Source organism: Sciurus vulgaris (assembly GCF_902686455.1).
Source record: "Sciurus vulgaris genome assembly, chromosome: 8".
Taxonomy (NCBI): domain Eukaryota; kingdom Metazoa; phylum Chordata; class Mammalia; order Rodentia; family Sciuridae; genus Sciurus; species Sciurus vulgaris.
Genome location: NC_136468.1, coordinates 22,197,100 through 22,224,852, shown reverse-complemented (window position 1 = coordinate 22,224,852; position 27,753 = coordinate 22,197,100). Strand labels below are relative to the sequence as shown.

Here is a 27,753-nt window from a genome sequence, read left to right as displayed (position 1 = left end):
ATGGTACTGTTTATCAAACTATAGGCTTACCCCTGAAGTTCAGTTTTCCACTAAAGTCCATTTGCTGTTTCAGGGTTCCATTAGAGATCCCCTGTGGTACGGAGGGTGTCTTTTACCTTGGCATGTTTCATCCTGTTTTAGAGTCTTTGTGACTAAGGAGATTAAAGTACAATTTGCTGAAAGAAATCCTAAGTCACCTGTGTTTCAAGTCCTCGTCTCCAGCCCATCCATCAACGAGAATGACAGAGAGCAGCAGAACCTTTGGGAAACCTGGGAAGCAGTGTTACTGTTTCTTTGAAGGCAGGTTCTGAGGAGGACATGGTGGAAATCAAGACTCCATGGTACATCCCTGTGTGGTTAGCCAACTAATGGCCCCCAAAGATATCCAGGTCCTAATCCCTGGAGCTGGTGAAGTCTGCCTTTTTACTCACCTTGCATGGCAAGAGACTTGCAAGTATGATTAGGTTAAGGACCTTGAGAAGGGAAGATTACCCTGAAGTATCATGTAAGTCCTAAAGGTGACTACAAGCATCCATACTAGAGGGAGAAAAGGGAAATCTTCCCACACAGAGGAGAAGGCAATGCAAAACAGAGAGGAGAGAGGTCTAAAGCTGCTATGCAGAGGGACTTGGAGACAGAGAAAGGATCCACCAGCCAAGGAATGCAGCTCAGAAGATGGGAAAAAAAGGAAATCGATTCTCCTCTGGAGCCTTTGGAGGGAGTGTGCTTTGTGAACACCTTGGTTTCTGCCCAAGGAAACCCATTTTGAACTTCTGACCCCCAGAGCTGTAATAGAATAGATTTGTCTTTATGAAGCCACTGAGTTTATGGTAATTTGTTACAGCAGTGATAGGAAACTAATTCTATCATTTAGACAATGAGCACCCAATAAGTACTTGTGGAACTATTATGTCCAAGTCTATCTTCAAAACCCAGTTGTACCATGTGGTCCAAAAATGAAAGGTTTTCCCTTTCTGTTTTTTTTCTGGTGAGGATGTTATCTAGCCTCCTAAAACTTAATAAAATATTTAAAAAATACCTTGTCTGTATTTGGCAGTGTCTGTGAAAGCTGAATAGAAGCAGTGACCCAGAAATTTCACACCTAGGTACATTTTCAGTAGAAATTTGAATATAAATGGTCACCATAAGCCCTACACCAGGGTATCCAGAGGGGTACTGTTGATATAAGCAAAAATTGCAAGCCATTCTAATGTTCATCGACAATGAAATGAAAAACAATTTTTTTGGTATAGCCACACAAAGCAATGTAACACAAGAAGAACAGAGTATAATTGCATGCAATGACACAGGTCCTTATCACCAACACAAAATAGAACAAGAAAAATGGGACACAAGAGGGTGCATCCCACAGGGCACCATGTGGATCCATCACAATGTGGTGAAGAAAGTCCTCGTGGAAGAAGTCAGGATGGTGGCTGCCCCCAGGAGGTGGGGCTAGGTCGCAGAGGGCAGGAGAAGATTTCTGGGGAATGGAATGTTCTGTTTCTTGATTTGGGGACAGGTTACATCATGAGGAGCTGAGCGTGGGAAAACCTACCAAGATGTACACTTAGGATATGCACTGTTTCCTGTATGTTTATACAGGAATAGAAAGGTACGGAGACTCAAGTTTGGAAAGAGCTCCTCCGCCCAGCCCATCCACTCCCAAAGCTCTGTGCAGTGGAGAGGTGGGCTCCAGGCCTCGCAGGACAAGCACAGCAAAAAAATGTCCGTATATTACCATAATTATATCTCTGCGAATGTGCAAAGCCCTCATTTTCCCTTCATGTCTATAATGTTGTGGGGACACAGGATGCAATTATAGCCCTGAAATATGCAGCTTAAGAGGCATAAATACATACATCGAGCAGACCTTGGTGAAGCAAGTGCATTTACATGGCGTGACCACACCAGAGTCAGCAGTCCCCACACTGCCTCCTACTACCATGACCCTCTGGGCTGCTATTCAAACAGAGACTTGAGTAACTCTGGGGATAAATTCTCCTAAGTTGACAGTTTCTGGGGCAGATCCCTTAATTTAAAAGTTGCATAAAGAAGCACAAGGTAAGCACTTAAATGGTAGCTGTTTTTGTTGTTGTTAGCACCAACAAGATTTTTTGTTTGGGGGGAAATAATCCCCCATCCCTTTTCTTATTGGAGCTTCCACCTCATTGGTTATCATCTATCATTCAAGAAAAGCTGGAAGGAAATGAATGACAGCAAAATGTGAAATAGACCAATCCTATTTCCTCATCAGCACAGAGAGGAAAAACCAATGAGCAATAAGCGAGCCAGAGTCGATTTGATTTTGTAGATTCTTTCAGGGTGAAACACATTAGGGTGTTAGGGATGTTCTAGAAGAAGATGAATGGGGTCCAGCTCTGAGGTTCTGCGTGTGGCTTTTTGCCTTCGGGCATTTTCAGTTCATATTTCTGCTTCTCCAGATGCTCAGGCCAGCGGGCAGCATGTCAGCAAATCTGGACTTGTTTAAGCACCAGCCCAAGTAAGTACAGATCAGAAAATAAACGTGTGTGGGGTGTGGGCTTGGAGAGCCAGATCTGGAGTAGGCAAGTTCCTCTGCACTTATTATAAAGCGCCCCAAAACCAAGTAGAATTTTTTTCGAATTATCCACAGATTTCAATGAAATACATCGCCTCTCCTTTCTGGAAGTGTGGATAATTGGAACTGACTAAATGGCAAAAAGAGCTGATTTTCAGATGAACATTTTTACGAAGAACTGCGCCCCTGCCCTACTCCTTCCTTGCCCCCCCCCCCCACCGACTTGCGCACGGTGCCCAATGCTGTCGCCTTCCTAGCCTGTAATAATATATGGTAGTGAAAGGCTCCCATCTGCACGCAGCATTTTGCATTCTGTTAGGTTGTATAGCAAAGACACAGGTGGCACGTATGCACACATCCTTGCCTCCTGCCTCAGAAAATCCAGATGTGTGCACAATCCAGATTGGTTGCACAAGAGCAACCAATAGCAAGAGTACTCATCGCATGCAACCTAAAAAGAATTCAAAGCCTAGATGCTCCAAATATCTTCAAAAATAGCTGCATGGACAGTATCAGATGTGGGCTCAACCCTCCCTCTTGGGGCTCCATTGTTCCACCTCTCAAGGGACAGTCACAGCCTTTTCAGCAATTTGGGTGTCAAAGAACCTGGAGGGAAATGCCAGCTGAACAGTGGGACTGGGGCAATGAGAGTGGTGTTGAAATTCACAATGTCACCCGTCTGCTGCCACAAACTGTGCTTCAGTTTTCTCTCTTTCTTTCCTTCTTTGTCCAAAGTGGTAAGAATAAACTCTGCTTCAGCAAATCTCATGTAGTGTTCACCATGAGGATGAATTTGGTTTTTCAAACAGAGAGAGATTGGAAGTTAATAAAGTTTTTTTTTTTTTTTTGATTTTCAGAAAAAAGCCCCTGCACATCCTCCTGTAGACCCACCATACATCTCCTACAGCCTCTCTTTGTAAAACCCAACAAACAGAAAAATAAAGAACACTAACGCAGCAGAAAGAGATTATACATTCAGAAAGATATATATTTTTTTAAAATTAGAACATTCAGAAGAAATAGATTCCTACTGGATAGATTTACTATAAGGAAAAAAAGGGGAAAAAAATGGAAAAAATTTTTTTACTCATTTTTTTTGGTAAGATTCAAGAGGACTTTTATTTGAAAAATTAAATAGTATCTAGGGTAGAGATCAGCAATCTTTTCCTCTAAAAGGCCAGAAAGTCAATATTAACAGTCTTTACACCACACAGTCTCTTTCAAAGAACCCAGGCTACCCAAAGCAGTAATAATATGCAAACAATATGCAAACAATATGCTAATGACAATGGACCAAGTCTGGCCTCCAGCTGCAATTTGGCCTCCTCCTCTCTGATAAAGGAAGCACCTGCAATCAGGTAAGGTGGCCTAAGTGGCTAAAGTTACATCACCCAAAGCATTAAGTAGCAGAAAGTACACTTCAAAAAGTAAACAAAGACACACTTTAAAAACTTCCCTAGAAATCAGGTGGTAATGAGAAAAAAATGAGACGTGACTGGCCAAACCTGAGGACCCAATATATACATGCAAAGAATCCTTCAAGGTGAAAACAGCACAGAGCAGAAATAATGATGCTGGTGATGGTAGTATAATAAGAAGCCTTCCTGCACTCAAAGCTTGAGTCTGCAGACTGGCAGAACAGATTTAAATGCAATATCAAGGAAATGAAGTCAACCCATATACATATCCTGATAAAGGCTTTTTGATATCTAGAGAAAATTCTATAAACCTTCAGACAGAGGAAAGGACAAGATCACCCACAAAGGAATCAAAGTCCAACTAGCTGAGACTTCTTCTCCTTCGGTCACTGCTCAGAGACAATGCAGTCACTCCAACTTAGAAGAAGGAAGATACTCAGTCAAGTTTTCGTTTACCTGTGTGAGGTGGACAGAATGACACTCTCAGACACCAAGGGATTAAAATAATTACATTATCAGTATTCCTTTCATGGAAAAGAAAAACAAAAAAAGTCTTAAGGGCAAAAGCTGATCTACCAGAAAACAAATCAAAATACAGAATGCACAGGTAGGGAATTTGCAATGTAATAGATCTAAGAACAACGATAAGCTGATGGAGTTGTCTAAACACTCAGTATAGTTTCAACTAGAAAATAGCAGAAATGTCAACAAGAATGTTTAAAATGGATTAATGAATACTGAAATTATTGTAATGTAAAACTATTACTACAGGTCTTAAAATCCAGATCATATTAGCAAAGATTGGAAAATAAGGGGAGGAAAGGGACATAAAACCAAAGTGTTGAATTCTTCACTTTGATGCTTAGGGAATATGGGCTTAAATATGCTTTCAAAAACTTAGGGGTAATCATTATTATTAAGTTAAAATAGGATGAATACTTTTCAAATCACCAGAGGGAGGGAAAGCAGAGAAAATTCCATCAATCCACATAATAAAAATTAACAGAGGATAAAAAGGAAGTAGGAAGTAATGCATTAGAAAGAAAACCAGAAAGCTTAAAGATAAAGAACAGAAGAGCAAAGATTTCACTGCGAAATATCAGGCTGCCATTAAAACTCATATCTTTGAAGGATATTTAATCACATGAAGAAATGTCCATAATGCAAAATGGTTGGGGTAGCAATAATATATACATACATGTAGAATTTCAACATTCTGTATGTTTAAAGTGCTCGTTTATAGGAAAAAAGAAAATAAACTTGAGTGTCGATAATAATTTTTGGAAGAATGTAAGAGTCCAGGTGATATTATCTTCTTGTTTATTCTGTATCTGTTTTCCACAAACAGTATACACTGCTATAATTATTTTAAAAAAGCAATCCATGTTATAAAAAATATTTAGGGTACAATGAAATCAAGTCGACTACTCTTCCATGGTAGAAAAGGAGACAAAGAGGGATTGGAAGACATTCTCCACCAGAGGTTAGTTTCACACAGTCAGTGGGCACCACTGAGTTGGAACCTGGATTTTCCATCTCTTGTTGCTTCCAGCAAACTCCTGACCCTCAGGATTCTCAGAGCATACCAGAAAAAAATCACTATAAAACCTTTAAGTTCCATATTCTTTACTATGTGCCTTGAATAGTATACATTTCCCTCACAACAAACAAAGATGTGTGTGTTACTGGCCCCATTTTATAGATGAGGAGACTGAGACCAGAGAAGACACAGCTGGGAAGGAACACTATTGGAATTTGAACACAGGTAGTCTGGAGTCAGCCCATTTGTCCCATCCCTACACCATGGGTCCTCTTTCTTTTCTTCCTTCTGGAAGTTAGGCAAAACTTGTCTGGATTTTATTGCTGCTATATTCTAATCTGTTCACTCTTTACTCTGGCTTAGGGGTACACAACTGTGAAGGCTGCTATCTCTTCCTTTCAGCTGGACCACAAATACAAATGCCCCCGACTGTCTCACAAAGACCCTGCAAGCTGCACCCCATAAGCTTCCCCAGCAGACATACAATCCCTTCCAGTCTAGTTTTAGTGGGTAAACAGAACTAAAGTCAAAGTGATTCCACCAACCCCTACACCCCCCAGCTCATACCTATGCACAGAGTGGAGGCCCAGCAGCCCGTCCAGTGGATGTCAGAGTCCTGGACACATCTCCCCACAGGCCAGCCAGCCAAAGAAAACTGTGCTGGCTGTCAGCAAAATGAATAAAATCCCTATCTTTGCCTAAAAGGCAGGGGAGGGGGTGGGGAGCTTACCTCTGAATTGCAATGTTACTAGGACACAGTTTGCTATAATAATACCAATTAACATCTCTCCCCACTTAATAGTTTCTAGTACAGGATAAAAATAGCAATACAAGCCGTGCTGAGATGCAAAAAATAACAATGGGAATGTGCTCTGGAAGAGCCCTGATCTATCTCACCTCGGGAGGATGGGGAGTAAGCAGGAATATTATGGGAGATTTCGGAGGAGGCTGAAGGGAGCCTTCTAGAAATTAAGAGCCTGTCATTATTGTGCTCTTCTTCTGACCTGAGTCACCAGATGTGCCAACAGAAGGCACGTGAGGCATGGTGAAGTGGCATTAGACTTGGGATGAGAGGATGTGACTGTCAGATTCCCACAGGGGCCTTCGCCAGTTCCATGGCCTTGCCTGAATCTAAACCGGATTCCTTATCTGCAAGGTGAGACTCACAGCACCCAGTCACAGGAGAATGTGCCATATAAATAAAGTAGGCTGCGAAAAGGTTTTGCAGACTGTAAGTTCCTCTTTGGATGTTGGAGTAGGCCCTGGGTGTCTGGTGGCGGTAGTGATTTGGTAGTGATTGCCAAAGTGAACGCTGCCATTGAGTTAGCCCTGCCCTCAGTAAGATTAATGGGAGACCAGCCCACAGGCCTTCCATGGTTCGAGGTCAGACACCATTCCTGACCCTGGCACATGGACCTTCAAGATTGTTTCTCAGAAGGAAACAAGTCTTTCCAAGAGAAAACATGGTCAGACCAGGAAACTCCTTTTTCTCATAGTTCTGAGATTGAGCTAAGAGAAAGGAAGGTCAATCACACTCAAGAAACTTCCTGAAAGCTGGCCCTCTTATATGGCCATCCCTAAGAGCCTAACCCAGCCCAAGTGAACCCAGGTGTCCCCACTGTGAGGGTACAATGTGAAGCGTTAAAAGGTCCCTCTTCTTCTCATTCTCTCACACACATCCCCATGTTCCCAGACCTCACCCTAATAGCACTGGACACATGGCTCTTAAACAGATTCAGTCTGGACCACCCACAAGACAGGTGTGTGGAGTGGGGCTTCCAGTTGTGCTGCACAGAACCTCTGAGCTCAGGAGACTCCTAGGAATCTTGGGGCACATGTGAAGACAGAGGGAAGTTCTGAAACCATCCCAACCCTCAACTGGAAATGATTTTTATCAGTTTAACATTTGGCTTCCAGGGTAAGATTTCATATGAAGAAAAGGGTCTCTCTCTAAAAAGTTCACAACCTTTGTTCTTAAAGCCTGTAAGAGTCATGACTGAGGTCTAGGGAAGAAGAACCTTGGTCTCTAAGCTGGAGCACCTAATAGCCTCTTCACCCACCCAAAGAATGACCATGTTTTCTTAAGGGGAAAATGTGTCCAACAATAGACCCATCCAGAATTTCTGTGGGCATGTGGCCACCATACCTGAGTACAAGGAATTTTTTTGGTTGACAGAAAAAGAAGTAGAACTCTGCCATGTACTGTGGTCCCAGGATCATGAGGACCAGAATTGTCAGCTTGGACCAGATAAGCCCAAATGCATCCCAACCTTGGAAGGAGGATGCAGACAGGTATGGCAGGAAGGAGAGAGAGCAGAAAGACCCAGGCAAGATGGCTTCTTTCCCAAAGAGCTGGAGTACAGGGGCACTGGAAGGGCTCACAGAACCCATCTGCTGCTTCAGAAATGCAAGTTTTAGAAAAAGAGAAGACGAGGGAAACAGATACTACCTTGGAGCTGCAGAGCGTTACTGCAAAGGGATTAGAAATCAACTGGTAACAATGGGCCACCATGCCATGATCCCTCGTGGGCCAGAGGGCCCAATCTTAACTCAGGAGGCAGCAGGAGGCCAGCAAGTTGCAATTGCTAAGCTCAGCTTCTCCTCAGAGATGGAGAAACTTGAAGCCATCAACTAGGGAGGAGTTACTGATCATTGTCTGGCTATAAAAGCTCTAGGGCAAGGAGGATGCAAGAGAGGACCAGTTTCAAAGGGGCGATTATGAAGGAAAGGGGATGTCTGACCTCTGTGGGAGGCCACAGGCCTTGGGCAAGCATCATGGACAACCACCGTCCACTCAGCCTGAGCCCAACGGGTACAAACCAGATCCTGTATTCAAATCCTGCCTGCACAGCCTAACAGATTGTCTTAGATTTAACCTCTCTGAGCCTGTGTCCTCAAATGTCTGGGGCAATAATAAGCATATTTACTCCGTGTCGCTGTTCTTGGATGAATTGGTGGATGGAAATCACACAGAACAACGTCCATGGCCAGCAGCCATGCAACTGACATTGACCAGGAGAGTCAGAGAATCCCCTTCGCAGTGGTCCTGGGCTCAGCCCTGCTGAATGAGGAGCTAGGGGAGGCTGGGTAAGTGGAGTTCCCTGGCAGGGGATGTGAACAGCACCCCAACAACCATCTTCCCTATGTGCAGCTCCTTCCTTGGGGGCATTGTCTCCACTCTCATCTCTTTCATCCTCTTTTCTCTCAATTTTCCTATTTTAATAAGCATTTTCTAAGTTCTCCCTCTGGTCTTTTAGTACATCTGCTGAGCCATTTATCAAGAAGCCTAAATAACGTATGGCTGTGGATATAGTTGCCTGTTCCCAGGTTCCTGGGCTTTCTGGGTGTTATGGTTTAGATGTAAGGTATCCCCCAAAAGCCCACATGTGAAACACAGGAGGGTTCAGAGGAGAAATTATCAGGTTGTGAGAGTCTTAACCCAATCAGTGAATTAATCCCTGATGGGATTAGTTGAAGTTGTAGGGTGTGGCTGGAGGAGGTGGGAATTGGGGCGTGGCTATGGGGTATATATTTTGTATCTGAAAAGTGGAGTCTCTCTCTGCCTCCTGATGGTGTGAGCTGCTTCTCTCTGCTACACTCCTCCACCTTGATGTTCTGCCTCACCTAGAGCCCCAAGAAATGGAGTCAGCCTTCTATGGAACACTGAGATGTTCCAAATCTCGCAAACGTCATGAAACACCCGCTTTCTCTCACACCACCAGAGGTGACTACTCAGGACTCTTGCACACTCATGGCACACACTTAGCTCTAATGGCACTCTGGTTGCTTTGCCGAGTGTGCCTTGGTTCATTCCTGGATCAGGTGGAGTTGGAAGAGCACTTCCCTCCCCTTAACTCCCTGAAAAAAGTGGCACAAACCATGGTATCACCTGAGTCTAAGATGAGCCTGAAATAATTACATCAGAGCTAGAAGAATCTTCCAATTTCCAGATCTTCAAATATCCGATATGCACACTAGAATGTATTATTGAAGTTTTTAAATATAATTCATATTTGGGAGACACCATTTAGACTGATGTTTATATATACACCTATATTCAACACAAATCAATTTCTCCAAAAGAGAAATTGCACACTCAATGTCAGTAAATGCTGAAGGAAAAAACTTCTCATGTCTCAATAATTCAAAGAGCTGAGGTCAGCCGGAGAAGTCTTGGCATTATGGTGGAAAAGTGGCAGAGACCGTTCAAAGTGCAAACAGTACATCTAATGTTCCTATCTTGACGGTTACCTGTGACCTCTGTCCTTGCTGCAGAAGTAGAAGCAGCAGAGTGAGATGGGAGGAAAGGCAGAGGAGGACTGAGAATAGTCACTGGGAAAGCAGGCAGGTCTCCTCGGTTTTTCCAGGAACAATCCCCCCGCCCCCATATACACATGCACACACACTCTATTTATGCACACAGGGCTACACATTTGAAGAGGAAAGGAATTATGTAAGAGTCAGCTGCTCATTTTCACAAACCTAGCTGAAATGGAGCTCTATCCTGTGAGCACAGAAGCCTACCATGACAGTCCAGGGCCCCCCAATGGGCACCAAGAGAAAGAGCCCCTCTCTGCAGCTCAGAGCGCCCCAGATGCTCAGGATCTTCCAGTGGGGATGGCTATCTGAAGTGTCAATAGTAAGTGCTTCCTCTCTACAGCCTCAAACCCACATAAACTCCAATCTCACCCCTATGAAGAGCTGAGTGTTTAGTGGAAAAACCAAATTGAAACACAGAGACAAAAAAAAAAAAAAAAAAAAAAAAAAAGTCTTTTAGGGAGAGGTGGCACAATACAATACAAGGACAGGAGTTTTGGAGTTTGTGTAAGAACAAGTACCCAACCTCCCCGGATCGTTCATGGGTAAAACTAGAGCAAAACTACTACCCTGCAGGACTGCTGGGAGGGCCCTAGGTTGCATGTGTGCAAGGCGTTGGTGGCACACACCCAGCTGGAAGCAGTTGCTCACTGTTTTGGTTTTTCCCATTTTTCATTCTCTTTCTTTCCCGCACCTTCCCTGAGTGATTAAAGTGATTTCCACCTTCGCAGCAGAACCAGCCTGACCTGTGACCTGGTAGCCAGAGGTACCTGGGACTGAAGACTGATTTCTCACAACTTGCCAAGAGTCCTTAGCTCAGTTCTGATGTGTGGCAAAGCCAAGCAGTGAGCACGCTCTTCTGAGAGGGAAGCGACGCTGCAGTCTTCGTTCTAATAAGCTCTGCAGGTTCTTGATGCGTCAGTCCATCCTAATTTGCTCCATTTACCTTAAATCTCCAAGAATGGAAAGATCATTTTCCCCTTATTTGGTCATCTCACACTGCCTCAGATGCCATCTTGCTTAACAGTAAATGTTAATAGAGGATGGCAGTGGGGCCAGGAAATCACAGGAAGATGATGAAAACAAGGTACCCAGATGTGAGCCTGGCAAATCAGTTTCCCTTAACCAGTAAATACCCAAGGTCAAAGGTGGCCCCCTTGGGGGATGGAAACACTCTTTATGGCCATCACACTTGGCCCCCTGTGCAGACAGTTTCTGCCCCAGATCTTCTCACTGGGCTTCAGCAACTACACAGGCAGAGGTTTTTGTGCTTCATCAAACTAAGACAGTGATGAGCTTTCCTGAAGCTTTTTATGCTGAAATCTTTTGAAACTAAGGGAAAATAATCCTATATATAATGAAGTCCCAAATAAAGTCAATGAAACTGAGACGTTTACAGAGGGGTCCTCTTGTTCAATGTCCAGGATGGAGAGCCAAAAGCTGTGTTTTAGCCAGCATGACTTACTGGACTGAGAAGTCTGGGACTACTCGCACCCCATCTGGCTGGATCTGAGAATGTGGAGTACTCCAGTGAGGAGTCATAGAAAAGTTTGCTGGGATTTTTCAGTCTTGGTAAAACAAAACAATTTTCTCATCTTCTTTTTGGCTCTGGGCCTCCCATTGGCCCTAGCTGGTCCCTCAAATTTCCAGCCTCTCACCTTTCCCCCAGTGTTCTGAAGTTATTTTCAGGGACTCTGCCTGTAGTAGGAAAAATCATGTCCCCCCCCCCAAGATGTCTACATCCTAATCCCCAAAAGCTGTGATCACAGTCACCTAACATGGCAAACAGGACTTTGCAGGTATCATGAAGTTAAGGACCTTGAAATGGGGAGATTTTCCTGGATCATCCAGGTGGGCTCACTCTAATCACATTTAAAAGCATCTTTAAAAGCAGACACTTTCTCAGCTGTGGTCAGAGGGAGATGTGACAATGGAAGAATGTCACAGAGATTTAGCATTGCTGATTCTCAAGATGGATCAAGAGAGCCACCACCAGAAATGTGGTTGACCTCAAAAAGGCAGCAAAGACCAGGAAATAGATTCTCCCCTAGAAACTCTGGGAAGGAATGAAGCCCTGCTTCCAGCTTGGTTTTAACCCAGTGAGCCCATGAGGCTTCTGACCTGCAGACGGTGAAAGTAGGGTTTGTGTTAAGTCAGTATATTCACAGGAATTTGTAATAGCAGCAATAGGAAATGAACTCCCATTCCTCTGGCTCCTGGTGAGGTGTTTATATCACCCTCCTTTTGTGCCTTGACTTCCTGCAGGTGCCCCTGGCTGGGTGCTCCCAGTAGGGAAGCTCATCTACCTCACCTGGGACTTCTGAGGATGACCTTGGCTCAGGCTCCTCCTTGCCAGGAGAGCAGCTTCCTGTCCCCTCCATTTGCAAATGGCTCTGGTTCTTCAATGGGACTGCCAGTTCTTGCTACTAATTCCTTCGAGACCCAAACTCATTTGTCAAAACTATAGACCACAGATGCCTTGGAGTGTGAGGAGGAGCGGGGCTCCTCAACTCGGGTCCCCAACCTCTCCCACTGTCCCAGATGTGCACTTGCAAAACAGCAGCCACCTAGAGTCAGGTGCCAAGCGACTGCCTGACTAAGACCAGACCAGGACGTGGCACGCCCCTCTCACCTGGATCAGGCACATTCTTCACCCTGTGCATTTGTTCGTTTTTCAGGATTTTAAAATACACTAAATGTGCTTTATTGAACTATAATATCTGCAGTATAAACTTGTTTGACCAAACAAACAGAAAAATTTAAAAAGCACTTTTTTCTGATAGGGAATTTCTTGGCATTTGTATTCAGCAGAAAAGGCTTGGGAAAGTTTGCTCATTATCTTCCAGAAGCCTGAGAAGTCTGAGGCCCACCTGATCATTCTTCCTTGCCAAATTCACTAAACTTTTCTGCATACTTGTTTTTCGATAACTTTTTCCATATTTTCATTTATTTTTCTGGGAGCGCAGAAAGGTCTTCCAGCATACAGATCCAGAATTTTCCTTGCTCAGAAATAGTTTCCTTACTGGATCTTGTTGATTTCTCATTTTGCTCCAGTCAGTGGTACAAATGCAGGAATTACCTGTCTTGCCAGATAGATGCTTCACACCTACCTATTAAAACCGTCTTTCTGACTTCTCCCCCTGCCCCATCCTCTAACATGGATTCTAGACTGGCTCTTTAAGTTGCCAGGGCCAGACTGGGGCAGTGGCAGAAAAGCAGATTTTTAAAACAGGGAACCTGGCAGTGGTGGTGGTGTGACAGGAGAGAGGTGACAACTGAGGAAGAAGGAAGCCCCTCTCAACAGGCAGGAGAGGCAACGACAGGGGCTGGGCAGCTGCGGGATACACTCCGGCCGACTACTGCCTAAGCCTGCCAGGGGCCCTGGAACCCAGTTCCGGGCTGTCAGCAGAGACAAATTTAGCACCGATGATCTCATCTTCTTGCAGAACAGCCCCAGGGCCTCAGAGCGATCAGGAAAACATCAGTTGGACAAGTTAGGAAGTGGACGTCACTGCTGGCCCCTATCAGAAGGGGCAAGCACAAGGCCATTCCTTCAGCTCCCCAGTAAGGAGCACCAAGACCATGAGGAGTAGGTGTGGGCAGTGACCAGGTGGGGCCAGCAGGTGGCAGGCTGAGGGTCCTGGGGCATGGCTCCCTGCTCTCCCTGGGGCCCCAGGGATCCCACGCTCAAGGAGCTGCAACCTCAGGATGAGCCTACAGATAACAGCACCCAGAGTTGGAGATGAGAGGGGAGCAGTGCCAAGCATTCTCGTTCTGGAGTTATGGCCTGTGTCCCTGTGCATCTCCCTGTGCCCTCTTTAGGACATCACGTGGCAGAGTATTTATAAACACAAGCAGCAGCAGAAGCCAGGACAGGGCTGGAGTGCATTCCCTTTAATGTTTACTCTAAGAAGACCGAGCCCTGAAAAGGGGGACAACAGCACTTGTCCTTTGCAGTGAGTCAGGGAGGATTTGTCACCAAGCACAAACACCAAGTCCTGCCACTGGTCCACCTCCCGTAGCTGTGCAGTGCATGATCGGCTTTCCTGGCTGTCGGCTCATGCTGGTCAGTTCCCCTGAGGCTTATCAGTGTGCTTCAGACGCTCCCTCGTACCCCTGGAGCGAAGAGCCACAGGGCTTCTCTAATGCCACCCAACAGCAGTCACAGGAGGGCAATGCCAGGCAGGTACTTTGGCTGGGATGAGGACCCCTGGCTCCAGCCTGTGCATCCAGTGGACAGCACCCCATGAATCTTCCTGATGGAGGACGGTGTGAAAGCCACCAAAAAGAATGGACTTGACACTTTCAAAGAGAAAGAGCCCTATTTCTAAATGTCAAATGAACATAGGTAGGTCCAGAAGGTAGAGCCCACCAAAAAGAGCAGACAGGACCACACAGCTAATGGTGACAGAGAGTGATAGTGAATAAATGAGGGTTGTCACATCAGAAAGGCCAAGTTTATGTCAAAGTGCGCTGCGGGTCACTCCCAAGTCAATTTCACTTCTGTTAGAGGACATCCACTCCCGGGAACAAGGGCTGTGAGTCTGATCAGTTCTGTCCTGGGAAGCGCCCAGGGAGAATTGTGAGGGGCTATCAGAGACATAAGAACGTGTGGAGAATTTGGGGTGGCCACCAAAATAAAATCCCTTCTGCCAAAAACAGCACAAGCATTGTGGTTAAGGGAAGCCAAGTCCTACATGTCACTTAGAATGGACAGCATCTGTTTAGGCAGATTTCAGAAAAAAATTGCAAGATATGGGTCGAGGGATGAACACCTGAAGGGACATTCAGGTCTGCCAAAGGGCTCAGTGGGAGGAGGCAGCGCTGGTTGTGGGAGGGGAAGAATCCTCACAGGGGTCAGAACCAGGGCCGAGGTCATGTCACACACATGTAGCACACACCACCACAGCACTGGGGCATTTAGAAGAAAGAGAATTAGCTGGGATTGTGTACCATCATCCTTAGAGGCCAAATGAGATATTTTTTCCTGTTCTTTTAATTAAAGAGTCAGCTCATAAATCAAAGACCTTGTTTCCAGGCTGCAGGAAGCGGTAGGAAGGAGCCCAGGATTTTCAGTGCTGCGCATGCCCTGCCTGTCCCACTCTCCTCCTCCCATGTGGTTCCCCAGATGTGGTGCCTTCTGTGTCACAGGGACTCAGTGAGCAGACATTCTGTCTCTCTGCAGTTCTTCCAAAGAGGTATTGAGAACACACGTGTGTGCACTTGCATACACACACACACACACACACACACACACACACACACACACATTTTAATCCCAAAAGGACTGGTTTGGGCACCTATTTGGAACACAGAGGAGCTCTGGAGACCTACCTTCTGCTTTCCTACCCTGCCTGGGTTCACAGGGCTGTTTACATCACAGAGTTTGGAGACTGTTCACAGAAGTCTACTGAACACAGAAAGCCATGTGGATCCTTGCTATCTTCTTAATCTTTATTACTTTTGTCCTCCTGCTGTATGAAAGAACACTCTGCAGGTGTGAAGACCTGTTACGCTCGGCTCATTCATGAGAGAGATGGAGGGCGCATATGTGAATCTGCTCAATTTGTGCAATATCCGAAGTGCAGCCGGAATCAAAGGTGAGATTTCCTGACTGTCAGTTCCAACATTTTACACAACACCCAGGTCTGGCTGTAAATAGTTCAGGAGCATGATTGGCCCCAGATGCAGACATGGGCAGATGCTTGGGCAGGAAGATTGCTGGGGTGCCTAGAAGCAGTTGTGAGAGGCAGCAGGGTGGAGTTTAGTGACTCTCCTGGCTCTTCTTTGGGCTTGATATGTGGTTGCCATGACCACTGGAGGAAGTATATTGTTTTCTATTTTGAAGTTGCCCCTCCTCTGAGCATCTCAATTCCATGTGCCCACACCCGCATGCCTTTGTACTTTGGGGGAGAAATGAGGACAGAGAAAGGAAACCCCTAAAGAGAGGGATCAACAGAAAGAGAAATGAAGTTCATCCCAGCTTCCTGCGCAGAACCTTTCCATGAGGCCACCGGCCTCTCTGTTGCTGCAGCCCCCAACCCTTCCAACAACCCTATTACATCCTTTCCCTGGACAGAGAATGAGTTCATTCAAAAGCAAAGGGCAGAAAGGAGCAAAGGTCCCCTTCCCCCATCCCCAGACCCAAGTCTCTCAAAAACAATCAAATATAAAGCAGAGATTAAATTATCACTAAGCTAATTATGGGAATCACACTTAGGCTGGCTGCCAGGAAGCAAGGTCAGCAAGCAAGAGGCATTAACATTAAAGGCAGATGCAAGAAGCACTTTAAAAAGCAACTGGGAGACCCATTACCCCCACCCACAGAGGAAAAAGAGACCACTCTGATGTTGGAGGCATTGTCCATCTGGGCAAGAGTCAGAGCATTTGACAGCTAAATAGCTGCACTCTGTCATCGTCTCGAGGCCAAAGTGGGTAAATCAGAGGTAAACTGATTAGATGGCATGTTGCAAATGTCCCAGAGAACACAAGAGGAAAGCAGTGGCTCCATCCAAGGGGGCGGAGCCCAAGGGAGACCACGCTCAAGTTGCAAAAAGGAGGTCTCAGGGCTCTTAACTGCATCTGGGGTGGGGGGCAGGGGAACGTGGTTGAGCTGGGTAAACGTAGGTATGTGTGTGAATCAGGAACCTGTGCATGGTTAGGACCGTGAGTGTGGCAGGGAGGAGTACACAGCCATGCATGTGCAAGTATGTATCTGTCCCCCTGAAAATAGAAAGTGAAGCGCTTGGAGAGAATCAGAGGACCCCTCCCAGCATAACTGGGCAATTCCCTGCCAACTCTGTGGTTGCCAAGGCGCTCACCTTACTGCTACTAGCTCAGCCATGAACATCTGTATCATGTTGCACAGTTATGGATGCTCCACGTTTCCTCATGCATCACAACATGATGCAAATTTAAGAAACATTGGCCAAAAACGCAGCAATTCACAAAATGAGATTAAGGGCTAAAAATCAATGTTTTTCAACCAAACTGCAGGAGGGTTTCCTCCACTCAGTGTGTCAACTCTGCCTGGCTCTTGCCTTTTTCAGAGAAAAGCAAGCTAGTGGAGAAGCTGACTAGGTCTTGATTCAGGGCCTGCTGTGGGTTCAGGCCCTCAGAAACTGAGTTCAAAGGGCAATGTCCTGCCTGTGTCTAGACTAAATTTTTGGAATTCATGGTCAGCAAAGTAGTTTCAGAAAGAAAGTGGGGGAATCTTTGGAAGATAAATTGCTTAGAGAAAATTAATTTGCAAGGCTCTATTTAATTGTAGGTAAAAGAAATGATTCAATAAATTTGGATAATTTAATTATCCAAGGGACATCTGCTGAGCACAATCTAATCATTGTATTTAAGTAGAAAAGTGCCCTCGCTCACAAGAAAAAACTAAATTTGGGGTGATACAAACATCCAGAGCCTGACTAATGGAAGAATGAACAATTATGGTTTCAGATTTAGGAGAAAAAAGTAAATCACAAGAAAACCATCAGGGAGAGGATTTATTTTTAATCTCTAACACTATGTCTGGGGTTGGTTACATAAAGTCAGTCAGGTGCTAACTTTTGGGCATGTTTTTCTTTAACATTAGCAAGAAGAGACCATGAGAAATTTAAGATAAGAAACACCCAGCACATTAGAGATGACCAAGGAGGTGATTTCTGGACTGAAGGCTGACGTTTGCAAAAACAGTGCTTACGGCAAACTGTATTGACAAAATACTTTCTGCCCTCACCTCCCACGTCCCCATACACATACACAGAAGGCCTTCCTGCGCAGGGCTGCTCTCCTACACCATTCACTTTGGCTGGTCCGCTGAAATGGAGTGGCAATGACTTGCACCACCTGAGTCATGAAGAGGTTCTCCCATCTCACTCCTCCCGCTTCCAGAAGATTGGCAGGTCCAGATAGGGGCTGCTCATTGACATCTTCCCCTGATAAAGGACATAGAGCACAGCTGCTGCCAACCCAGAGCTCATGTGAACTCAAGCTAGAAATACCTTCTGTTGTGGCCAGACACTTAAACTCAGGGGTCATTTGTTACTACAACACAACTTAACCTATGCTAGCTGATGCCCCCCACAGGCACGTGAGACCCTAAGTCCCCATGGTCAGTCTTCAAATACACTTTAATTCAGCACTTGTTACCTTCAGAGTAGTACTGTAGGGCACCTGTGGTCTATTTGGGAAAAAGTTTAAACACACTAGAGGAGAAACATCAGCTGTATTGAACTGTATTTTTCATGTGAGGAAATTAAACACATTCTTTTTAGAAAAAAAAAAATCTCAGCTACATATGTTGAAACCTCCTATCACCCATAATTTCTGGGTAACCAGTAAGTGACTGCATAAAAAATCAAATTGATAAAATTGATATAAGGCTATTAATTTTAGGAAGGAATTCTCAATTTAGAAAAAGTTCATTGCCTTCCATCAAAATATTCACATACCTTACCCAAAAATTCATGATATTTTCATTAGCCAGAGAAACCCAGGGCCTAGTCGAAGCAGAGAAGCAGACAGCACTGCCAGGATCCCTTAAGCATCACTTAACTGCCCCCATCATGGGTGGTCTAGTGTCCCCAACTGCCACACTGGTTCCATCCAGCTGAGGGCACTTTCGGCCAACAATATGGAAGTTCAGGTCTACCCAGGACCTAAGCCCATCCTGCCTGATTAAATTTCATTGGATCTAAGAAAGATTCATCCTCTAAGTAAGGTTTAAAATGTATTTTTCCTTTCCCAAGTCTGGTGTGTCCAAGGAAAGACCCAGAACTACTTTGATCATAATGATTAAGTAAGATATTCTAAATCTGCTAACCTTATACATTTCAAATATGGTTATAATCACATGCAACCTTTGAAAAAAATCTCTTGGCCCATCATGAGAAATATCTGTTATAGAAGAACCCTGTTTCTGATAGAAAATCAAGAATAAATGCTATGCTTTGTGGGGGGAAGTTAGAACAAAAGGCAGAGAACCAAGTTATCACTGGAGTAAATATTAGTAAATTACCAGGCAGATAAGTTAAAGAAGTTATCTTTTAAAATGGACCCAAGATAACGAATCATCTTCACTGTTATCAAAACCCACAACATGGATAAGATGCCTGTGCAATATCTTGGATATCATCCTGCCAGGAGCTGAAAACACAGTTAGCCTCTGAGATTCCCATGGGAAGACCTGGAAAGCAGTAGAATTGGATTTAAGTTTTGGACACAATGATGAAAGCAAGTCATGAGATGCCTTTAGCACCCCTGTAGCCCATCAAGTCCAGGAATCCCAGGACACATTCGATGTGGCCACTGTCCAGCCCAGCATGCTCACATCTTGGTGGTCAGGTGGGAGCAGTTCAGGAGAAGGATAATTCAAGGCTTTCCCTTCCTGTCTTTTCACCCCAATGCCTCAGAAGCCCTGTCTAGGAAAATAATCTTCTGGAAAGTGACTTGAAAGAGGTCCCAGCAGAAAACCTGGGACCAGGTGAGGCACTGGGGGTGCTGGAACTTTCAGTAGCCAGAGAGCAGTGCCAAGGAGAGGGAGGAAGCCCTGAGCCTACACCCAACTCTCATCCACCCAATCTTTGGCTAGCTTGTCCTAAGGGCTCCAACAGGCCATTGCAGGTCAGTGACACAGACCTGGGTCTCCCACCCAGCTATGCCCATAACAGGATGTGAGTCTCAGTCCTCACTGAGCAATGGAGGTCATGACCCTGCAAAGGACATCATGAGTGGCTTGGGGGACAGGGTGCTGCTCCTTATAGATCTTCTGCACCCTTTTAAAAGGAGATTCAACTTTCCAACTTCCCATTCAGGCACACTGTTCCCTCAAGTCAAACACTGAGGAGGTCACTGTGCAGACAGCATTGCTTCAGGCCTTCCTACACCCAGAGTCATCCTGCAAACTGCTCAAGACAATGTGTGTGAGGAGATCTTTGGTACAATGTGACAGACTTGCAGGGAGAACAAAGTGAAAGCTGAGAGGGAAACAGTGAAGACAGTCATAAAGGGGTGGAGAGAAGAGCCCGGAGCTCAGGTTTGGGCTAGGAGTTTAGAAAGAGAGAGAGAGCAAAGGAACGAAGGCTGGGTCCAGGTGGTGAGAGGGCTCATGACGACCCTGAACCACACAGATCCAGTGTCACCCAGCTCTGCTCCAGAGGGCTTGCAGAGCTACATGGGCTATGACCAAGTACAAGCAGTCACCTTCCAAACAAGTAAAGGCAGAGACCCGGATGTCGGGCAACAGGGAAGCAAATCCAGAACCACAACCCACAGTCCTGCAGGCTGCTGGGTGAGATCGTTTCCACAAGGGAGCCAAGCACACAGCAAGCGTCCCTGGCGGCAGGTCGGGGAAGGGGGAGGAGCACCATGTGTCTGCTTCCCAGAAAACCTCCCACCTTCCCAGGGCCACCCCCACCTGCTGCAGGATCCCAGCTGGGCACCAATTCTGCTGAAGAGGGAACCTGGTTGGGCAGGGAGGCTGCGACGTGAGCAGCTGTGTAGGTGGAATCCCGCATCTCTCAGGTGGGAGCCTCCTCCCCAGTGTTTAAATTTAACAAGGGCTCTTGAGTACTCATGCCATGAAGGCCACGGCTGACACTGGGGGCCCCGAGTCCTCAGTGTGTCCAGGCTGTGGGCAGTGGGGCTGTGGAAGGCTGGATGAGGCGAGTTTGGTTTGATTTTTTCCTAACTACGAGGGTAAGAGGATTAGAGCTGCATCAGGGACGTGAATCTGCCATTCTTTAAAGGGTGGTTAAGGAGGTGATTATCCAGGGACAGGAGCATCAGCTTCGGCTCTCCAAGTGCCAACACTAAGGCACAGAGCCAGAGCAGGGGCAGAGGGAATAAAAGGAAGGTTCTGGCCAACAGGCATGCTGGCCAGGTACAGGACCACCTCCTCTCACAGTCCTAGAGGAGAGACGTACCCCCAGTGATGGAGTGAGACCTCCGGTAGAATCCATATGTTACATAAATCAGCAAAGGGTAGACCTTCCACTAAACTATGTCACCTCAGGGGAGTCATCAGTCCCTTTTGTCTTGGGCAAAACAGAGGTTTTCAGACTTACCCCGAAAGGAAACATAGAGGATTACATAAGGTGAGGTGCGTAATGTGCACAGAGCTCCTGGAACAGTGCCTGGTGCCTCCAGTGTCCAGAGTACCTAAGTGACCTTCTTGTGCTGTCCTTCAGCAGCCCCAGTCGGCCCAAAGCAACTCTCCTAAGGAGCCAGGAGAAGCCATCTGCAGCCCGCGTCAGGAGGCTGGACTCCCTGTGGCCACACACAGTCACTGATTTGAAGACCAATTCTCTCTCCTTTCCCCTCACCAAGCACCACCCTTTCCCAGATGAAGGGAACCCTTTGCACTGCCCACCAGAGCCTGGGCCCCCTGCTAAGGATGAGGTGACAACCTTCTTGGCCTCCTGCTCAGCCTCCAATTCTCTAATGTCTGCCTAATCAGAACCTCGGGAAGCCAGAGATGTGCTTGGGCCACTGTCATTCCAAGCAAGCCTGTGACATCTCTCCAGCACTAAAAGCAAACCTGAAGTTTAAAAGAATTGATTCAGGCCCTTCGATGCCCAGATACAAAGCCCTAAGTGGTAGGAGTCTCCACAAGGCCCCCAGGCGTCCCAGTTCCTGAGAGTCACACCCCGTGGGCATCGGTCCTCCTGATGGGAGCCAGGCCACATGATGGCTCTAACAGCCAGAGTTCAGCAAAAGCACTGGGGTGTCACCTCTGGAATCAGGTTTCGAAAAGGTGATGGCCTTCCTCTTGCTCACACCCTCTCGTTTCTCTCTTCCCTCTTGCTCTGGAGAAGCCCTGTTGCCCTGTTGTTTTGGGGTGTGAGTCGTCTTTACGGCAAGAACTGACCTCCTCTCTGTAATGAGCTGAGGCTGGCCAACGGCCACACAAGTGACGCTGGAGCCGATTCTCACCTCTCTGGCCTTGAGCCTGGTGCTGACTGCAGCCCAGCCCAACACGTGACCACAGCCTGTGAGGAGCCACTTCAGCAGGCCTGAATTCCAGACCCCCAAAGCCATATGGTGGTAGGCATTGTCCTAAGCCTTTATGTCTGGGCACAGCAATAGATAGCCATTCACCCGTGTCACCTGGGTCAGAACCGAAGGTATGAAATGGATGAGGGAGACTAGACAGAATCAAAAAGTCACCATGGAGGCTTTTACAAGAAACGAAAGCTGCTGGAAAAAGATACCACCAAGAAGCAGCCTAGTGGTCACATTCACCAAAGTCTCTAAAAGCAAGTGGAAACTCTAAGTGAAACCATCAATGGTGGACAGTGAATCACTCCAGCTGCCACCTCCTTCCCCATCCAAGTGGCCCAGGAAGACCTAGCAATTTCTAGCAATGAAGCCCTCCCCTGGGTCTCCCCTCCCTGAGAACCTTCATGACATCCAGATCCTATTGCCTCCCATCCCGAGTCTAGCAGGGATGAGTCCTGCAATAAGGGACCATGTACAGCTGGGGCCCACCTGTCCTTTGCCATCTGCCTCCCCCCTTCCTCTGCGCATCATGTCACTCATCCTCTCTTTGTTGTCTTGGTTACATGGCCAGGCTCCTGATATGCTGCTAGTTTTCATTCTAATGATATGTTCGTGTAAAGTACAATATTTTACTTCAATTGCATGTGTCACTGGATAAATTTCTCCAGTGCGTCTGACATTTGTGTATCAGCTGGTGGAATGCGCTCTATGATTTGGGGCGTTTCTGCAGCACTTTCTTCAATTTTAATGTCTTTGCATTTTAATTTATGATCTGAATCTTTCTATACAAATGAATATCCACACACACATGACTCCAAAAAGTGGCACATGTATCAATAAATCCTGAATTGACAAAGCTCATTTCAAATGATCTCCTTAAATCACATGCAGTAGCAATGATCATTTGGAAGAGAGGATGACAAGAGCTCTTGAGGTCGTGTTTGCTGGGGATGGCAACCGGTGCTTCCAGAGAAAGCGGGAGGAGAAGGTGTGGGTGCTCAGCCATCGGATCTGAGCCTGCAGAGGGCTAAGCAGAGACCACGGTAAGGACACCTCCCCACACTTGTTCAGGTCAGTGCCGAGTGGACACTTGAGATCCGCCCAGAGATGTGCAGGGAAGGTAGGGGGGCCCATGGGCAGTGTTTTGAGAAAAAGGAAAGGGGGAGAAGATCGGCCGGTGGGGCAACATGCTAAATGGACGGTCGGGTGAGGGCTTAATGGTGTTCAGGAACATAAACTAAGTTCAGGAAGATAGTACCCAGCTTCGTTGCTCTCCTTATCATTATAACAAGGGGGAAAGCCTATAACACCAGAGGAGATTGAGCCCAGGCGAGAGGAAGGCCCAGCAGAAGCGGACAGGTTGGCACAAGGCAAAACTGTTCTGCAGGCCAGCCTTAGGACCCCCAGGCTGGGTGGACTGATGACACAATGGTCCTCTCTCTGTCCCTGGATACATGTGAAGTCAAAGCAGAGAGACTGAGCCCCTCCCTTGGTGCATCTGCGGGCCCTTCACCTTGAGTGTCCTCAACCTGACACAGAAACCACAGGTTGAGATCATGCAGGCTGCGTCTGTGCCAAACCAAGGGTACAAATTACAAAATGGTACGGTGGAAACAAGCAAAACTGCCTTGATGATCCCTTTCCAACAAGGAACTTAGCATGGCTTTGCCCACCTTTCTGTTCTTTCCGCTTGGGCCCAACCACATGCCAACTTGAGGCGCTCAGGTTTGAGAAGCACGTCACCCAGCAGAGCAGACGGACCACACTTCTATCAAGTACGTGAACCCAAATCGCAGACTCCAAGTTCGTGTGGAGTTCTAACCCTGGGCCTCCATCTCCTTTCCTGATTTTTCCACCCATCTGTGGAAATTTACATGAACTTATTTTTAAAGTGGATTCACATTTCATTTCCAGAGGAATTTTACAAAGAATTCCTAGATGTATCTAGAAAGTGGCAGAGAGGTGGCTGGGACCTCTGATCCAGTATTGCTTTGAGACTCAAGGATTGAAGACACTCACACAGAGCAGGACAGCAGCCAGGCTGTCTCCCTCCACTGACTCTGCTTCTGGCTGATTCCCCTCCTAGACTCAGAGAGCTTAGGGAACACAAGCAAATCGATTTTAAAACACATTCAAGGAAAAAAAAATAGGGTAATTAAATTAATCTGCATGACAATTACCAATAAAAGTGATTTTTGTGTTTTATACTGGTATTGACTCTGCTGGTGGACACACTCGCAGTTCTCAGCCAGAGAGGCTGGTCTGGCGTGGAATGTGCACGCACACACAGGTGCGTGTCCTACTGCAGGCTCACACAAGAGCACTGGAGCTGGCTTAACCAGATCCAGAGAGCTCTACCCTGTAAGTATGAGCAGTTCAACTCAGCAAAAACATCCGGGAAAGATGCAATCACAAAACGAACGAAGCAATCACACCTCAAGTGGAAGTTTACGATGTTTTGGTTCACAATGAACGTTAGTCTCTCCGGCTAACGTCAGGCAGTAATTCACTGCTGAGCAGCCACCATAAAATATGATCACTTAGCGAGAAGAAGATGCAGCAAGGATTTCTGCAGAAATATGTAAGCAAAGGAATCTTGTCTTTCTGAGATAACACTAACCTGGTTACCCCAACTTGGGTCAAAGGTTTCAGATGTGTGCAGTCACCCGAAGGCAAGTCAAGATGGTGTTTACCTTGTGATTTTTTTTACCTGTGGTCGAAGTTTTAACAGCCTGTGGATTATTTCCAAGTTCCTAGGCACCTCCTAATGGCTGTAGTATTTTCATGCCATATTTCGCAGCAGCACACACCTTTAACACTCACCATGGGAAAAGGCTGCCAACGCCATCTATAACACACTCACATCAGAAAACATAAAAGACGTCCAAATTGGCACTTTCCTCCCCTCCTTTCCCCTTGCCTCATGTGATGTGTGCACTCGGGGAGTGAAATTACCATCATCAAAGGCAAGGTAGCAGATGACTGGGACCCACATCTTTCAAACAAAATGAAAAGTCAGTAATTTTGAGGGCAGTCTGTGAATAGCTACAGTCTAGCTCCTGGGCCCCTAAAACCCAGAGCCAAACTTCCTTACTCTCAGTAAGCCCCCAACCCCCTTTCTGCCCACCCTGCCCACTCTGAGTCCCTTGTCACGCTGCAAAGAATTCTGAAAGGCCCTTGGTGCACACAGGAGATTATTACAGGGCTCAGGGAAACCCACTCTGTAATTACGGCTACCGTATGATTTCCATTATTCTCACACCCTGATCTCAGTTGCTCACAAAACTTGCTGCACAATCCCCCCTGCAGCCCCAAGCCCGTCCTGGCTGGGTCTCTGCCCAAATGGTGGCCGTGGGCCTGATAACCTCAGGGGGAAAGCGAGTCAGCTGTCACAAGGAAAGGGGCAGGGCACCCAGTGAGCTAGGGTGGTGGGAAATTCTATTGTTCAGAAAAAATAAATAAGCAAAAGTCACTTTTGCTTTTTATTATTTCAAACAACAGGCACGGAGGCCCAGCCTTCCTTTCCCACTCAGCCTGTTCCCCTGGCCGGCTGTGCTGAGCTGGCAGGCGCAGATGCTGGGCTGGAGCATAACTACTAAGAGGCTGCCACTTTGAGCCCAGGGAGCAGAAAGTGCGGCTGTGGAGATGGCGCCTCTTGCCAGGAGGACGACGGCTCAGTCCCCCACACGACCCTTCTGCTCTTAGCTTTCAAATGTTTATGCCTCAGCCGCCCAGCCAACGCTCTGGAAATTAGTGTCCCAAGTGGCTGAAAGAGAATGGTTCCTATATAAACCCACCGAGGGAAAAGATGGGAAATGCCAGCCCAAGTGTGGCTTGGCTCCTGCCCACCTGTCCCTGCCTGTCCCCTGAGGGTTGTTTCGACGTGTCTGTTCACCCACACTCCCAGGCTGTCCTCATCCCCACTCCTGGGGTTGTGCTGTACACAGCTCCCTGGGACAGGACAGGTGAGATTGCCAGCTGCCAGCTGCTGCAATCCACCCCTAGACCAAATGCATGCATTTGCTCTCTCAGGTTTCTAGTGCTACCAGGACTAGAAAACATGTATTTTTTTTCCCCAATAATTGTCTGTTCTGTTATGTGCGCTGAACTCTCAATGTTCATTTCACTAACACCATACTCCAAAAAGGTCAGACAATGACAACAAATAAATCTTCACCCAGGTTCTACTCTGTCTTGCCAGTGAGTTGCATGATCCTCTGGCTGTAGATAGGAAATTTGGCAGGTAGGACTTTGAGGGCAATGGAGGAAGTCACCTTTTCCATTGCACTGAGACTGGGCTCCCTGGAGAGAAAGGTCAAGCATCCCCATAGAGTGTTGCTCTCAACAGTGCTTATTCCCCCATGGGAGTGGGCAGGATGGTCAATGGACATTGGATTGGATGGTAAGTGAACTAGTCAGCTTTCCTTCACTGTGATGAAATACCTGAGATAAATAACTTTTAAAGAGAAATGATTTATTTTTGGCTCATGGTTTTGGAGGTGCCAGTTTAAGCTCCATTGGCCCCTTTGTTTTGGGTCTACAGAGTGACAGTACATCATGACCAGTTTGTGGTGGAGCAAAACCACTTACACCATGACCCAGGGAGCAAAAGAAAAAAGGAAGGCACCAGGGTCCCACAATCCCCAATGACCTCAGGTCCTCCCACTAGGCCCCACCTCCCAAAGGTTGTACCACCTTCCAAAGAACCACCCCTGGGAACCAGGAACACATGGTCCTTTGGTGGAAATCGGAGGTACAAATTATACCAATAATGCCTTTGGGATTTAGAATTCACTTTTACAGCAAACTGAAACCATCAAATAATAGCAAAAAGAGACATCTGAACAACCAACAGAAGTGTCCACAAGCTTCCTGTCGGCTCAAAAGCTATGCGCTTCTCTCCTCGGTGCACACAGGCTCACCGAAGACAACTCCAGCAAGACTGGCCATCTGACTGCCCAGCCCACTACAAGCTGGAAGCTGCAGACTAAGGGACAGGACCAAAGTGCTGGAGTGACCAGCATTTCCCACAGCAGCTGAAGTGACAGGAGGAAGAACCAGAAAGGCTGCCACAGTCACACACAGGAGCTGTGTGGGGCCATCACCCCATGCCTTCCAGCATCTTCTCCAGGCCTCCATGAAACTCAGTTCAGTGTGTGAGTGGGAATCACAAGGAGCCACGGCAACAAGAAAAGGTTCAGTTACACTTGCTCTGTTTTTCTCAGAAAAGGCAGGAACCAATGAAAGATGATTCTTGAAGATGTGTAAGCAATGGGGAAATTGTTTTCCGTGTTGACACTGATGACAGGCCCCTAAAGTCCGGTGGGCATGTCCACCTGGGCAGAGCCACACAGGCAGGACGTTATACATCACACTCACGGAGTCCATGGCCCTCCAGCAGAGGACACTACCTTCTTTTCCAGATGTTTCCCACTTGACACTCTACGTGCACATCCCCCCTCACACACATGGCTTGCTTCCTGCCTCTTGCCTTCCACACTGTGACATTCCAGACCCACAAATGTGCCACAAAGGTGTGGAGCTCACAGACAGAAAGGTGGCTTGGCAATTGCATAGTAGGCTGGTGGATCAGAAATAATCTTCTACAATATTGCACAGAACATTTCCTCTTGACCACCTAGAGCCAGTGCCAAAAAATACAGTAAAAAGAAAAGTAGGGATCAAGGTTCAGTCTCCATCACACAGTGCCTCTTTTCTTAGCCTGAATCACACAACATCCAAAGAATTCTAAGGCAAGTCAATCACCAAAATGTCACAGGAAAGGACTGAAGTACAACTATCGGTCAACAGAAAATAAGATCTAGAGCTTACAGTCTTAGAAAGACTTCTAACCCCATCAAGGAAGACAGGCTATGGAGCCAGCTTCAATTCACTGAGATAAAAAACCTGAGCAAGGAGCATTCCTG

The 27,753-nt window shown here is 46.5% G+C and overlaps 1 protein-coding gene across 4 annotated transcripts in view; it reads right to left on the bottom strand.

Annotated features, from left to right (window-relative positions):
- The window catches only part of PLXNA4 (plexin A4), a 422,599-nt gene that overhangs the window by 309,719 nt on the left and 85,127 nt on the right, over positions 1-27,753 (bottom strand). Inside the window, exon 4 of one of the 4 annotated variants that reach the window (XM_079150157.1) lies at positions 21,093-27,464. The exons of the other annotated variants lie outside the window; for them this stretch is intronic. Coding sequence (XP_079006283.1) covers positions 27,234-27,464 — 231 coding nt within the window. The 3' untranslated portion in view covers positions 21,093-27,233. Of the gene's footprint in view, positions 1-21,092; positions 27,465-27,753 lie in introns of those variants that run through there. 4 annotated transcript variants of the gene reach the window in all.